The sequence below is a fragment of the Xenopus tropicalis genome, chromosome 4 (assembly GCF_000004195.4).
Source record: "Xenopus tropicalis strain Nigerian chromosome 4, UCB_Xtro_10.0, whole genome shotgun sequence".
Classification (NCBI taxonomy): domain Eukaryota; kingdom Metazoa; phylum Chordata; class Amphibia; order Anura; family Pipidae; genus Xenopus; species Xenopus tropicalis.
The window spans coordinates 131,782,521-131,798,821 of NC_030680.2; the positions used below are offsets into that span (position 1 = coordinate 131,782,521).

The 16,301-nt window shown below is 41.4% G+C and overlaps 2 protein-coding genes across 4 annotated transcripts; one reads left to right on the top strand and one right to left on the bottom strand.

The window, feature by feature from the left end:
- Positions 1–1,112: 1,112 nt before the first annotated feature.
- Positions 1,113–11,082, top strand: tatdn2 (TatD DNase domain containing 2). Of its 3 annotated transcripts, none has more exons than XM_002936254.5 (7): positions 1,113–1,346; positions 4,249–4,593; positions 5,373–5,843; positions 6,248–7,078; positions 8,294–8,421; positions 9,915–10,098; positions 10,713–11,082. In XM_002936254.5, exons 2-7 carry the CDS (start codon positions 4,255–4,257, stop codon positions 10,851–10,853), a joined length of 2,094 nt encoding a protein of 697 aa, XP_002936300.1. In that variant the 5' UTR covers positions 1,113–1,346; positions 4,249–4,254; the 3' UTR covers positions 10,854–11,082. The 3 variants fall into 3 exon arrangements, with proteins under 3 accessions (XP_002936300.1, XP_031757021.1, XP_031757020.1); XM_031901161.1 differs by having other exon boundaries at positions 1,113–1,276; XM_031901160.1 differs by lacking the exon at positions 1,113–1,346 and adding an exon at positions 4,053–4,158.
- Positions 11,083–11,899: 817 nt separating this feature from the next.
- Positions 11,900–15,471, bottom strand: LOC101733910 (ghrelin-like). Its single transcript, XM_004914128.4, has 4 exons — positions 13,837–15,471; positions 13,117–13,224; positions 12,884–12,995; positions 11,900–12,118 (listed from the first exon to the last, which is right to left on the bottom strand). The coding sequence occupies exons 1-4, from the start codon at positions 13,945–13,947 to the stop codon at positions 12,096–12,098; spliced, it is 354 nt and encodes a 117-aa protein (XP_004914185.1). The 5' UTR covers positions 13,948–15,471; the 3' UTR covers positions 11,900–12,095.
- Positions 15,472–16,301: the final 830 nt, after the last annotated feature.

Genomic DNA, 16,301 nt, shown 5'->3' on the forward strand with positions numbered 1-16,301 from the left:
GCAGCTTTCTAGCATCTTTTGTATATATATACATAATGGGGTCGCCTTGCTTGGTGTAAAAAGCTCTTTGAGTCCCATGAGAGAAACACACTATATAAATAAATTCTCCCTCTTGTACCACAGCTCCCAGAATCCCACACACCTGTAAGTGGAACGCCAGCGGTGTAAGTGGAACACCAGTGGTGTAAGTGGGACGCCAGTGGTGTAAATGGAACTCCAGTGGCGTAAGTGGAACACCAGTGGCGTAAGTGGGACACCAGTGGTGTAAGTGGGACCAGTGGTGTAAGTAAGTGGGATGCCAGTGGCGTAAGTGGGACGCCAGTGGTGTAAGTGGGACCAGTGGTGTAAGTGGGACGCCAGTGGTGTAAGTAAGTGGGACGCCAGTGGTTTAAGTGGGATGCCAGTGGTGTAAGTGGGACGCCAGTGGCGTAAGTGGGACGCCAGTGGCGTAAGTGGGACGCCAGTGGTGTAAGTGGGACCAGTGGTGTAAGTGGGACGCCAGTGGTGTAAGTGGGACGCCAGTGGTGTAAGTGGGACGCCAGTGGTGTAAGTGGGACGCCAGTGGTGTAAGTAAGTGGGACACCAGTGGTGTAAGTGGGACGCCGGTGGTGTAAGTGGGACGCCGGTGGTGTAAGTGGGACGCCGGTGGTGTAAGTGGGACGCCGGTGGTGTAAGTGGGACGCCGGCGGTGTAAGTGGGACGCCGGCGGTGTAAGTGGAACGCCAGCGGTGTAAGTGGGACGCCAGTGGTGTAAGTGGGACGCCAGTGGAGGCCACAGCAAACAATGCCATCTGGATGGTATTTTGCCAGCCTGGCTAGTAAAAATGCAGTTTCACGTCCAAGCTATTAATAGGTAAAAGAGATAACAATCAGAGGAAAGCTAATACATTGTTTTCCCAGAAAAGGTGGCAACCCTAACAGGGACTTTCCAGATGTATGTAATTTTCTCATAAGGGCTGAACCTTTCCTACATTGCAACAAAGAAAGCCCATGCTCCTACGTAGCCCAATAATCACCATTAATCCTCATTATTCGATCACTATGACAGGAAAAGACTATAAAAATCCTGCGTCTTGCCTCAAACAACATGGACACTACTTTTTCCGCCAGCATAGGGCCGATTAATTTTGATCCCACCGTACTAACAACACCTGCCAATAGGAAGCCCACTTCACATATTGGCATGTGCTCTGGCCAATCACAACCTAGAACCTGACCAACCAGTAGGGCGGAAGGAGTAAGAAATGTGGCCGGAGCGGTGAAGAGAAGACGTGGGGTAAATGTGATGCAGTGCGCAGAGAATAGAGAGCAGAAGCGGGGGGAGTTATACGGGGGCAACACAGCCAGTAAGTCCATTTGCTTGCCTCCCTGTAAAATGCTGTAATGTTAGAGCAGCAGTGAAGTTATAAATATATGTCATGGTCTCAGATAAGAACTCATTCTTACAGAACTATAACTCCCTTCACCTGTCTCAGGCAGGACAGAGAAAGCATATGCCCAGTGGTCCCAATATGCTAAGGGTATCTGGGGGGAATGTATAATAGGAGTAAACTGATATTGTAAGATATATATATATATATATATATATATACACACACATAATGGGGCCAACTCATTTCTATTTATATCAATGACTTGAGGGTGAGCACCCATGATTTATAACCTGTGTGTGTATATATATATATATATATATATATATATATATATATATATATATTATATATATATAATTTACACACACAGGTTATAAATCATAGGTGCCCACCCTCAAGTCATTGATATAAATAGAAATGAGCTGGCCCCCCAGCAGAATCAGCTGAGGGCCCTTAACTTTGGGAATAAGATATTATTTATAAACATATACAATGTGAAACTGGGTCCCTATTTCAACTGGGTGAATGGCGACTCGCCCATCCCTGGGGCAGGCACTAAGGACAAGGCAAAGTGAATGAGCCTTCATGATATTGCACCCTTTAATGCCCCTGTACCTGTAACAAGGGCAGTATTACGCGCAAACCTGTGTGTTGCTCAGCGGCACAACCAGAAGGGACTTGGCTCTGCAGGAAAAATAATTTTAGGGCCCCCACAGCACTGAGAATAAGATGTGTAGAAACTAATTATCAGTCGGTGCACCACTGAGCCATTTTCCTTCTGTGCCCTCTGTAGGTGCAGGGTTTGCCTCCTCTATAGTTATATGAGCCTGATGTTGCCTTCCATCACATAGTGGGTTCATGTCTAAACTAGGTCCTGGAATTTCAAGTACACAGAGGCCCAAACAGCCCCCACCAGCCCACTAAATAGTGACTGTCTATGGCATCTTACAGCAGCCCCCCTGGCATTTGCCAGAACCCACAGATTGCCAGTCTGGGCCTGCATGGGTTGCTGTAAAGGTTAGAAATAATAACCCATGAATGCCAAAAGAGCTTGAATCCTGTTAGCAGTTACAGGTATGGGATCCGTTATCCAGAAAGTTCCGAATTACGGAAAGGCCATCTCCCATAGACTCCATTTTAAACAAATGATTCTAAATTTTAGAAATGATTTCTTTTTTCTCTGTAATAATAAAACAGTACCTTGTAACTGATCCCAACTAAGATATAATTACCCCTTATTGGGGGCAGAACAGCCCTATTGGGTTTATTTCAGGGTTAAATGATTCCCTTTTCTCTGTAATAATAAAACAGTACCTGTACTTGATCCCAACTAAGATATAATTACCCCTTATTGGGGGCAGAACAGCCCTATTGGGTTTATTTAATGGTTAAATGATTCCCTTTTCTCTGTAATAATAAAACAGTACCTTGTGCTTAATCCAAACTAAGATATAATTAATCCTTATTGGAGGCAAAACAATCCTACTGGGTTTATTTAATGTTTAAATTATTTTTTAGTAAACTTGCACGGAGATCCAAACTACGGAAAGATCCCTTATCCGGAAGATCCCAGGTCCTGAGCATTCTTGATAACAGATCCTATACCTGTATTAGTAAAATGGTAGTGATAGGAAAGCAAGGATGGTGTAACATATGGAGAAGGAAAGGAGGGCATTTGGTAATGTGGGGGTGCTAGGATTTAATTGGAGATTATAAATGACTCTGGAACCCCACAATATGTGGTTTAAAAATGAGTTAATAAATATACAAAATATATGTAATAAAATTTGGTTTTCTCGCAAAATCTGTGTTCATTTATAGAGTCCGACATCTAAGGTTGCATCATAAATTATACATTTGTGTCTCTAGGAAAATGACTGCACCTTTCCAGTCATAGTGCTCATTATCATTAGTGCCAACCCTGGGCAATCACTATTTACTCTTAATTATATGAAGCCTGTGGCCTTTCCTAGAAAGTGATATTGCAATAGATAACAAGAATATCAGGTCCAGATTTGCAAAGCCTACTGCACCAGTGGAGCCAGTTATAGCTTCATACAACTACAATAAAACTTAGCAGTGGATGCTGGGAAATGCAGCTTGGCAAAAGCCCGAGATCAGATGTCAGGCTTTGAATGTATTTAACATGGGCACCCTAAACAGGTGTTTTTTCTATTATAAGCACTTGGATAATTGCTATCCTTTTTAACAATTGCTACCACCCCTTTTATAACACTGTAATCAGGAAAATTCTTTAATGAGCTCTGTATAAACGACCCCCCTGCCAGATACAGGCTGTGCCAGAGGCTTACAGATTAAAAGGTGTTTGTTATATAAAGGCTTTATTTGTGCACTGGTATTTGTTCAACCACCTTCTCTTTGTCAAACCAGGAAGTTGTAAAATAAATGTACTTTCACTTTAACAAAAACTATAGATATTTTCTTTTGCACACAAGCCATATTTACTGAGCTAATGTATAAAAAGAATGCATACTGCCCCTTTAAAGTTAGGAAAGGCTTCAACGTAGTTCCTCTGCAACAAAGGGCTGACCTGCAGACTATGTATATGTAAAATTCTGTTAATAATTTGCTAATGTACAGTACTGGCCCCAAAACACATGCACTTAGTAATCTTTTTGTCGTGCAGGGAAAAAATTGTATTTCCGATTATAATATCGGCCTCTGAATTTTGAATCTGCTGTTTTTGGTGGAACTAGGTAACTTCTAACAACATGAAACAAAAACGTACTGGGTGACAGTGTGCAAACTAATTGGGTTTAAAGAGGTAAAGTGATACAAAAGTGCAATATCTTCATTTACCATGCTGTTGTTATTTTTAACTGCACCTAATTATGTACTGTTGTTTTATTTTTAGGCAATTATGGCTTCGAGTAGTAACAATTTAAGAAAGCATAGGTGGTCAAGTCCACCAGAGATGTCCCCCAACAAATACCTTAAGCGTAGTGAGAGCGATCCACCGAGAAGGGTCAGTTACACCACAAGCGAAGAGTCAGAAAGACCCCCCCAGGCATCTGTACGACGCGTAACCATAAGTCCACGCAGTGCTGCTCCATCTGAGAGCCCTAGGTTCCGGAATGAGGATTCTGAAGAGCATTCTGCACGGGCCAAAGGCAGAATCAGGCCCAGTTTACATACTTCTTCTGTGAATGAAAGCACTCTGAAGGTGACCTCAGCAGGAGCTTCGACTAAGCGTTCAGAGGTACTTGAGTTCCATTTTTTTATTTGGCTAAATCTGTTATATATTATCTCAGTGCCCTTAAGCCTACAGACCAAAGAAATCAAGTGCTTCATAGTACTACTTAGACATGTGTTTTTCATACTTAAAGTTAAACACTGTAGGGTGCTAATTCGTTGGACAGACCCAGTGACATTAGCCTTCTGGCCAGGGCTTCTTCATGTCTTCCATGAAAAATGCACCAGCGCCCACTCCGTAATGTTAAATCCATTTCACCTGTATCCCCTGCTCAGAAGCATTTGCGATATGGTACTGTTGGTGAGCTTGTGCCTGCCCAGGGGATACTTGCAAAATGAATCAAACATGGTGGCACAGCTCTCCAGCAGAAAGTGCTTCAGGCCAGGGCGATTTATATGGGGGACACAGCAGCCCACCATATTGGCACCCTTAGGGGTATATTTATTATGCTGTGTAAAAAGTGGAGTGAAGCATTACCGGTGATGTTGCCCAGGGCAACCAATCAGCACTTAGATTTTAACAGTTACAAAACCAAAACAAAGCATCTGATTGGCTGCTACGAGCAACATCACTGGTAATGTTTTAATCCACTTTTTACACTGCATGATAAATATACCCATGGTTTGTTAACTTTTCTTTCTCCTTTAACCAGATAAACAATTTGGTGGTGAAAATGTCATGGATATTCATTGCATCTCCCACAGGTCCATTTAAAAGCCTTGCAAGATATTATTGCTATTCCTGTTTTTAATTTATTTTAAGATACAGCTACTTTTGCTTTGCAGGGTAACCATAATGCTGATCAGGGTACTGAAAATACCAGACGGTCCCAAAAGGACATCTCCTGCTCTAGGACACCCAGAGCTCAGGCTCCCTCTATGCTGTTTATGAAAGCATTTCAAGATATCATAAAGAATCCTGAGAGAACACAGTCACTGACTAGCACCCCCAAAAAAAGACATAGAGAGAAAGAAAGTGATGAAGAATCAAACAAATTTATTCTGAAAGAGAAGGGTAATGATACAAGCACAGCAGAGACATCTTATAGCCCAGAAACAGAGAGCAAGACCTTGCCTGGGGTAAAAGAGACTGTAGCATCAGAGCATCAAGAAGAGAATGATGAAAACTGTGCGGAGTTGCTTGATTCTAGCCCTGCAACCCCAGAGCTTCAACCTGAGCCAGGAGCTGATACACAGCAGGAATCTTCACGTCTTGTATTTCTGTATGATGAGGATTCTGACAAAGAGGGTGACAAGGTGAGAATTTGTGTGGTGAGCTGCACAGTACATACTTTGGCATGCTCATGGGTATGCTTTCACAAAAGCAGTGTATTTTACTTAGACTAATTAATTGGCCACAAAACGGTGATTTAACACAATATTTTATGCTTATTTAGATGGGACAAGGGTGGGGGAAGTGGCTGAATTTGTCATTGGTGTTTCCTATTATCTTAAATAGAATAGGAAATAGAATGGCAGTTTAAACCTGAATGTTCCAAAGTCTCTGGGCTGAAAAGCACCAATGCTCTCATGCAATTTTCTATTTGAGTTATTGGGAGACAGTAGTTTGAGCTTTTCTGCTAGCTGAATTTATCCTTGGTAGAATGGACTCTTATAAGTTATATTTCCTTAGTATGATTTTCTGTTTTCTATTTGTGCAGGAAGATGTTTCGGATAAGGATCCATCCATTGGTAGTGACTTCTCTGATATTGAAGATGTGGTGTCGTTGGCTAGATTTTCACAGGAAGATGAGGTTCTTCCTTCCAGTCCCGCCACACAGGAGACCTTCGATGTGTCTTCTCATTACGTCATGTACCCACTGCACCTCTACAGAAGCCCATGGAGACATTACATGGAAAGGTCAGCCAGTAGCTCCACATATGTGCCCAGAACCGAGGAGAACACTTGGCGCCAGGATGCAGCCAACAGCAGCCTTATTTCTGAACATTCTGCTAACATTGTGGATAATACAGTTCTTAGTGTGTCAAGCGATAGTGATAGTGCTGGAAGCAGGCGCCGTGAGAGATCTGGCTCCTTCGATACCTCTTGGACCTATGGGAACACAACTAAGGTGATGAGAAGGACATCAGAGCCATGCCTCACAGACACTATTAAACTTCCCAAGTTCCTGGAGGATGGCTTCATTGACACCCACTGCCACCTGGACATGTTGTTTTCAAAACTCTCATTCAGTGGCTCTTTTACAGAGCTTAGAAGGAAATACACCACCACATTCCCTAGGGAATTTCAGGGCTGCATTGCTGATTTCTGTGACCCGGGTACATTACACAAACACCAGTGGGAGCATTTGCTTGAAGAGGACATGGTCTGGGGGGCATTTGGTTGTCATCCTCACTTTGCACAGTATTACAATGACAAAAAGCAAGAAGAGATTTTGAAGGCAATGAGGCATCCGAAGGCAGTTGCCTATGGAGAAATGGGTTTAGATTATTCATACAAATGTTCCACTGAGGTATCAGTGCAGCACGAGGTGAGACTGGGTGTAGCAATGACTGGATTCTGTGTGTTCATTCTGAGTGAAACCTGTGCTTTGTAGGACAAATGTGCATAGTACATACTAAGCATAGTGGGGCTGTTTTCATGGATTGTGCCACTTGTGGTGTTATGTGACCTATGATAAAGAGGCAATGGACATTGGACGTGGATTGCTTAGCTTTCAGTTTAGTTGTTATTTTTCATATTTTTATTAATTAAGTATTCAATTCATTGACCCCAGCAGCCAGACAGTAGTTTATACAACAAAGCTGGAAAGGCTGGATTTCAAATAATTCAATTTAATTTATTTATGACTGCATGGTGTTACAACTGCATTAGCCTTCTGAATCAGCTCTGCCATGTTCAAGGTGCAGTATCTCCAGGGTTGCCCAGTGTCAATAGGTGGGCTTGTGAATAATTCAACAGAAGAAGTAGGATGCATACTATGGCGCTACTAGGTGTGTGTTTGGACGCAAGTACTAACAAATGGCATTGCTCATACCGAATGTGAATTTTGCGCCTATAAACAGTGGGGAACCCAGGAGCTACTGCCCCCTGAGCATGGCAGCAATTCCAGGGCCGAGTCATTAGGTGCAGCAGACTTGTGCCAAAAATAAACATCATGCCCTAATGGTATTTTTGACCGCACACACACCAGAATGGTCTATACTGCACTGGGATTGTAAATGGCCTTTTAGTGCAGTGACACATCCCTTGTTTCCTTTCCCCTGGCTAAAATGCAAATCATCAGTGGGGAAACATATGTAGTGCAGTTATTTTCCAAAGTAGCCGGAAGTTTCCTCGATGGGCAGCTTTGGGCTATGTTGCAAAGTAGCTGCGCTGTATATTTTTTGCCACCAGCAATTTGCATTTTAGCCAGTGGGAAAGCATTTGAAGGAGATTAGTCACCTGTGGTAGAGGACATTTAGTATGGGAAGCTAATCTCCTCATGTGTCAATGCCTATAAATCTCAGAGTTGCATAGATCCCTGCAGTCAATTGAAACCTCCACTTTAACACAACTAATATACATTTCCTTTTTACCCTTAACCTGTTTCTTTATGAGATGCTAAAATGTGGTTCACATACAAACAACATGTTCTCTCCCTATATATTTACTTTATGGAGTTGAATTGGCTTTCTCTAAGAGTGTGTACTCTAAGCCCAAACATAAAGGTATTTATCTTTCTATTTCCATTGCATGTGTGGAGGTGTTTGAGAAGCAGCTGAAGCTGGCTGTTTCAATGGGCAAGCCTCTTGTTATTCACTGTCGGGATGCCGATGAGGATCTGATGAAGATTATGAAGAAGTGCGTTCCCCGAGATTACAAGATCCATCGGTGAGAAACAACCTTGCTCATGTTTTTGTGAGGGATGATTTTTGCTCACCGTGTGTTTAGACCGCTCGCTTCCTGTTCCTGTTAGTCCTCATGAACATTTGTTGTTATCTTAAAGGCAAAGTTTGTTTCTCTGGCCAACAGAATGCATGACTGCATTTTCTAGATATGTTCAATCCAACGTTACCTAAGTAAAAGGGCAGATTGTTTGATAAATAACTTAAAAGTCTTGTCCTAAATACAGTGTCAGGGTACTGTAAAAGTAATTGTGAAATCTGCCTAACGTCTCTTAGTAAGGACTGATTTAAAGAAGAAGAAGAAAAAGAACCCATAATATCTCCTATTCATCTTTCAGTCCCTCATTCAAACCACTACCTGGTTGCTAGGGTAACTTGAACCCTAGCAACCAGATAGCTGCTGAGATTCCAAACTGGAGAACTTGCTGAACAAAAAGATAATAATTTCAAAAATAAAAATGAAGGCTAATTGCAAAGTGTTTCAGTACATCACTGTCTGCATCATACTTAATGTTAAATTAAAAGAGAACAACTCCTTTAAAGGGGTAGTTTACCATAGGTTTACATTTAATATTTTATAGAATGGTCTTTCAAATCAGGGGGTCACTGACCCCTGCAGCCAAATAACTATTGCTTTCTGAGGCTATCATTTTACTTTTACTTTTTTTAATTACTTATCTTCCTATTCTATTTATCATCATCATCCAATTTCTAATTCAAACTACTGCCATGGTTGCTAGGCCTTTTTGGTCTCTAGCTACCATAGCTGCTGCATTTCTAAACTGCAGAGCTGCTGAACATAAGAAAAACATTTGCGAACTGTCTCAGAATATCACTGTCTTCATACTAAAAAGTTAAAACCTAGTCTGTATAATGTTTAGTTCAGCAGATCTTCTCACTACTTCATTGCATTGGCAATGATTATTGTGTGCTTGTTTGTTGTGTATCATTCTGGTACTGCTGAATATGATGTGTATTTTTTTTTTTTTTTTTTTTTTTTTTTTTGTAACTTAAATTTTTTTTGGTTTTGACAGCATTATTTAACATACAATGTTTATTTCCTCAAGGTATAATACTGTAGCTCTTATAGTCAATGGCAAGGATCATGTAGCATAAAGTCAAGTCGAATTTTGTACATATAGATAAAATGACAAAACAGTTAGCAAACATAACAGAGTCAATACAATAACAGTTTCATTATAATTCCCAGGGGCTTGGTTTAGGTTCTATCTATTACCTCTATATTTGCTCTTAGATTAGCGTATATAAAATGATATCCCTTGTTACATAGGTCTATTCCTGTGGGGTGGATAGTTTTGGGAGATAAAGTAATCCCACTTTGACCATATTGTATCGTGTTGTGCACATGTCCCCCTGAGTCTGGCTGTCATTTCTTCCAGGACTTTCATGTCTCGTAGGCGTGAGATAACCTCTCCTGGTTATGATGTGTATTGACCTTGCACTTTCTTTCCTTATTAGGCACTGCTTCACTGGGAATTACAAGGTAATAGAACCCTTTCTGACTGAATTCCCAAACATGGCTGTTGGGTTCACTGCAGTACTCACATACCCCTCTGCCCAGGAAGCACGAGAAGCCATGAAACAGATCCCCCTGGAGAGGCTGATTGTAGAAACAGATGCTCCCTACTTTCTACCCAGACAGGTGATATATTTTATATAAGGCATTGATTTTGAGTTATATACATATATATGGGTTACCAGAGGTATTGTTTACTATAAATGGTAGTTTACTTCCTGTATAACAGCAAGTACTGTATATCAGCTTCCTGACTGAGTGAGTGGCATAATAATTCTAATAGAGCAGAATTTTGAGTTGCAGCTCATGACTTATTCAGCAGCTTTGCTTGGCCCATGTACGGGGTCCCCTGACCAAGCAGTGTATGGTAGAGACCTGCAGCAGGTCAGGTTCCTCCGGAATACCCTCAAAGTGGTTAGGTTTCCAGTAGTCTGCAGGTATCCTGTTTGGGTATCCCCCTTCCACCCATCACCATTAATTAAGCAATTTTGTTCTATTTACTTGTTTGATTCACCTCTGGAATGACGTTGCTTCTGGTTTTGCAGGTCCCAAGTCAGATCTCATTGTGGGTGAATTAGGTTAGCGTTTCAAGGTAGCGGGCATAGCAGGATCAGGATATGGGTCAGCGGATCCAGGTTGAACACTGGTCTGCCTGACTGGATCTGTGCAGGACTCTAGTGCATGGCCCTCTTAAGATGCTCTGCTTACATATATCACCTTTACATTTCTGTTTTTTTCAGGTTCCCAAAAGTTTGTGTAAATTCTCCCACCCAGGTTTGGCCATGCACACAGTACAGGAGATTGCAAAAACCAAGAACCTGTCGGTGAAGTCCGTCCTGGCAACGCTGCTGCAGAACACTAACCGGCTGTACAGCTTATAGGCGTGTGTATGTGTGTGTGCTCTCACCTTTTTAAGGAAACTTGAAGCCATTGGTGCATTTCCTTATTTTATGACTTTCTTAGTTTTTGTCTTTTTCCTGAACTTCAGAAACCACGCAGAAATATAAAAGTTATCACAATCAATGCTATTTTTGTGTTTCTTAAAGCAGTTTTAACAAAACAAAAACAAACAAATTTTAAATTTGGTAATTAAAATGAAATGTATTATTATTTTGAAATGTTTTCCTTTACTGTGTATATAACCTGTAAGCATCAGCCAGAAATGCATTGCCACTTCCTTTGCCGGCTCCTCCTGGGTCACTTTTGTGAGTGTTGGTGCAGTAATTGACACTGATATGTAACCTGCCGCTTTCCAAATTCTGGAACTGTTCATACCACCCCCCAACAGCCAAAGGGATTTGGATAACTGCAGAGGGACTTAATACAGAAATAAAATACGTCCGTAAAATGCTGCTGGAACCCAAAGTCTAAATTCTCCAACTAAGAGTTTTATCACATTACATTGAATTCAATTATTGCAGTATAATCATTTGCTCTTTTTTTCCCCTTTCCCCACCATTCTTGTTCATACTTCATGCTTTGATGCAGGTTTATTTGAACTAATTGGTGAATGATGGCATTCCTGCTAGGGATCTAGCAAAGGTTTCTTATAAGTGTATGGTTCAAATAACTGTGCATTTGTTGGCTACACCACTGTTGCCGTATGGTTTAACTCTGTCCTTAATATGAACAGTCTCTCCTCTCTGACATGAATGTCCTAAATGAGCCCGGGCTGGGCCAATGTATTTTTGCACCCATTACACTCATTCAAACACTCCCCCCAAACACCCACAGTGCAGCAGCCCAAACTCCCCCCAAACACCCACAGCCCAGCAGCCTAGTCCTACCCTACCCTTCCAGATAATCACAGCACACGTGAAACAGCAGCCCACCCTTTAGGCTGGACCCTACATTTTCTTTGACCCCCATTGTACAAGTAACAGAACATACAGAGGATGAGAACATTACTGATTAAACCACACCAAGATGAAATGCATAGTATATATTTATTAACTACAGAAATAATATACAGCTGTAAGGATGTAAGTGCCACTAATACAATGTTGCTGAGTTTGCCTAACCTAACTTATCTGTATTAATCAGAGACATAATAGCATGTTGGGAGCTGCTGGGAGTAGCTGTCTGTCACACTGGATCATGTGGTTTTAGTCAATTCTTCCTTGTTATTCAGTTCTATCTTGCGTATCTACAAAAAAATGATCAGATGGCTAAAAGGCAGAAGAAGGCAAATAATTAAAAAATAAATATGAAATTGAGACTAAGGGGCAGATTTATCAAAACACGAGTTAGAATCCCGAATGGGCAAAATTCGGATTGGAAATTTCTGAAGATCGCAAATATCACGAAAATGCTTCCGAAAAAATCGTATTAGTCACGATAATATCGTATTGGCGATCAGAAAGACACAAAATTTTCGTATCGAACGATTGTAAACAGCGGCAAAACCAATCCGATTTTTTCGCGTTAAAAATATGAAAAAGTCGTGCAAGCACCGAAAAAGTCATGCAAGCGCCGAAAAAGTCGCAGAAAATACGATTGGACCGATCAAGCGAACGGTCGGAGCATTCGTGGATAAGTAAATGTGCCCCCAAGTGAAAAGTTGCTAAGAACAGGACATTGCTAGCAATTTGAGTTAACTTTTAGTATGATGTAGAGAGTAATATTCTGAGACAATTTGCAGTTGGTCTTTTTTCCCCCATTATTTGTGTTTTTTTAATGGTTTTACTGTTTGTTTAGCAGCTCTCCGGTTTGGAGAGCTGCTGAACAAAAATAAGCTATCTGGTTGCTAAGGTACTAATTACCTTAGCAACCAGAGAGTGGTTTGAATGAGACACTGCAATATAAATAGGAGAGGGCCTGAATAGAGAGATAAAATTGTAGCCTCACAGAGCAATAGTTACAAGTTAACTTAAAGGTGAACCGCCTCTTTAAGTTCATAGGAAGAGCCTACCTTGAGATGGAGTGATGGAGAATAACGCAAGTAAGATATCCTGGAGAGCAGCTTTTTGTTTTTGGAATTGCTCCTCTGCCATTTTCAGGTTGATCTCCAGTGGGAGTGAGAGCTGCATTAGATAGGAAAGGAGTCAGCTGCAAGAATCCCACTGCCATTGCCATAAATCATTCACCAGTTCATTTATTTTGTACAATGCCCTTTGGCATTAAAGCTGAAAAATAGATACAAACCCTGAATCCCTTCTCCTCATCGGGCATTTCACCCACTGGACTGTCCCAAGGGTCCAAAGCCTCCCTGCGATGCTCATTGTGCTGCAGCTTTCTGGGCGGTCTCTTAACCTGGAACGGGGGATGCAACTCATGGCGTTATTGCAATGCAGAACATGAATACCTATATCAGTGTTCCCCAACCAGTGGCTTGTGAGCAACATGTTGCTCCCCACCCCCTTGGATGTTGCTCTCAGTGGCCTCAATTTTTGAATTTCTGATTAGGAGGCAAGTTTTGGTTGCATAAAAACCAAGTATAATGCCAAACAGAGCCTTCTGTAGGCTGCCAGTCCACATAGGGGCTATTAAGTAGCCAATTATAGCTCTTATTGCTACTCCTAGAAACCTTTTTCATGATTGTGTTGCTCCCCAACACTTTTTTCATTTAAATGTTGCTCACGGGTGAAAAAAGTTGGGGATCCCGGACCTATATGTTAATACCTCAAAGCCTATATTATTGCCCCTATCAAAGGAAAAATATCAAAATGGTATATTACAAACTTGTAATATTCAGTGTATGGGAAATTAAGTGTAAGGGAAACTCTGCCCAAATACAGCAGTGCCAAGGCAATGCCACATAATACATAGTGAATAAGGGGAGTGAGAAAGCAGATCCGGCTCATCTGAGTAAGTGGGTTTTGTCTAAACCAAATACTTAAAAATAATTCTTGGTTGAATATTTACTGAAGATTTTTGCAAATCTGCCGGGCTCAGAAAACTGGTTCCAGCGGTAACAGCCTCGGGCCAGACGAGACAGAGAGATACCACCCCACAGACAAAGACTCGGCTCCACATCCTCAGTCTGTTCCACAGATGTGCCTCTTGGTAGGAAGCTGAAAAACACAGAATTCAGCAAAAGCTGCAAAATGCAATGCAGGTATGGGATCTGTTATCCAGAATGTTGTGGTCCAGGGGACATTACTTCTCAGCAATGCGCTGTCCCAGCATCCTCTGCACAGTATAGAAATCAGGGAAGAACTAACACGCATGGGCTAGGCCAGGGTGGCACAGAGGATGCTGGGGGATTGGATGAGAATAATACCACAATGCTGTGCAGAAAAGTACCCAGGGCCGAAACATTTTGGGAAGACTGCATTGGCAGCAGCACCCCACAAGTTACCAGGGGTGGCAAAAATGTCTATTCTGGTAACTTTAAGTGTTGAATTCCCAGGTAATAAACCGTACGTTCAGCTCTTCTATTGCAGAGAGCACAATCCGGTGCTGGAAACATAAGCGCAGTGAAGGGGGGCCAGCATAACAGGTGGCACAGGGTGTCCCTTGTCAGCACCCCCTAGTTATTGTACCTTTCCTTGTCCTTAAGGCACAATGTTCCATTTTATGAAATCCCATAACCAGTAGCTTTCCAGATAATAGATCCCAGAACTGCAGAGTTTCTCTACTATATAATTTCCTTTTTATCAGTAAGGGGCTGGTATTCAAACTCACGGATCACTGTGAGCTCCCAGTGTGGCATTTGTGAGTTATATTTCACCAACACCTAGAGATCATGCTGCAGATTTGAATACACAAAGGTACTAAATAACTACTTACCTGAAATATCCTATCAGAATAATGAAGACCTACATGGGCTCCAACATTTTTATAGGGGAAAAAAAACATGTTTATCTCTGTAAATATTACAGTTTTGTTGTGAATTCTATGATAATACAGATCAGAATCTCCTGGGAGACCCAGAATGCCATTCCCTGTCCAAGATATCCATCTCACTAGTGCTCGGTTGCCCGTAAACAACACTGGAATGGCTGTGACCCATAGATACTGCTTCAACTACTGATAAACCTATAGGAGAAAATAGCCCCAGGGTCATTATTTGCTGTTGGGTTCTTCCGAGGATCCGAGAAATTCTTTCATTGGAAAGTAAGTCAAACAGTAGGTTTCTCTGGTACTTATTCCCCGCAGATGGAATCATTACAGATTGGCCGCTCTTATCATGTGCCCACGTATACATTACGGCTGCAAAGCAAATATTTGAATGTCATTGTATTTAGAGCAACCTTGCAGCAAATGTCTGAAATGTAAGGGAAAAACACAACTGTGCTGATAGGACAGGAAATATCAGGCCACTAAAAGATAATAATTCTGTGTAATATTCTATGTACATACTAGGGATTATCTACCGTGGCACCGTTTCTGGAAAAACAACCGACTTCCATTGGTAGAGCAGCAGGTAATTTGGTGCTGACCTTTCCAGGCGGGTCCTTGTGTCTCCGAGATCAGTGTATAAGAGTATATTTGTATAAATACATGAGTTTAATATTGTGAAGGCAACAGTACATTAAAGGGGTTGTTCACCTTTAAATTAACTTTTAGTATGATGTAGAGAGTGATACTCTGAGACAGTTTCTAATTGGCCTTTTTTTTTTAAATTATTTGTGGTTTTTGAATTATTTAGCTCTTTATGTAGAAGCTCTCCAGTCTGGAATTCCAGCAGCTATCTGGTTGCTAGGGTCCAAATTACCCTAGCAGCCAGTCATTGATTTGAGAGACTAGAATATAAATAGGAGAGGGACTAAATAGAAAGTTAAAGGGATACTATCATGATTTTTATAGTAGACTTTTATTTCTAAATTACACTGTTTACATAGCAAACAATTCACCATTTAAAATGTTATTCTTGAACCAACAAATGTAATTTTTTAGCTGTAATATTGGTGTGTAGGCGCCATCTCAGTGCATTGTGCCTGAGTCTGAGCTTTCAGAAGGAGCCAGCGCTACTCATTAGAACTGCTTTCAGCTAACCTATTCTTTCTCCTACTCCCATGTAACTGGAGGAGTCCCAAGCCGGACTTGGATTTCTTACTATTGAGTGCTATTCTGATACCTACTGGGAGCTGCTATCTTGCTCCTTTCCGATTGTTCTGCTGATCGGCTGCTGGGGGGGGCGGGTTATCACTCCAACTTGCAGCGCAGCAGTAAAGTGTGACTGAAGTTTATCAGAGCACAGGTCACATGGCTGTGGCACCTGGGAAATGAAGAATATGGCTAGCCCCATGTGAAATTTCAAAATTAAATATAAATAAATCCGTCTTTTTGAAAAACAGATTTCAATGCAGGATTCTGCTGGAGAAGCTCTATTAACTGATGGGTTTTGAAAAAAACATGTTTTCCCATGACAGTATTCCTTTAAA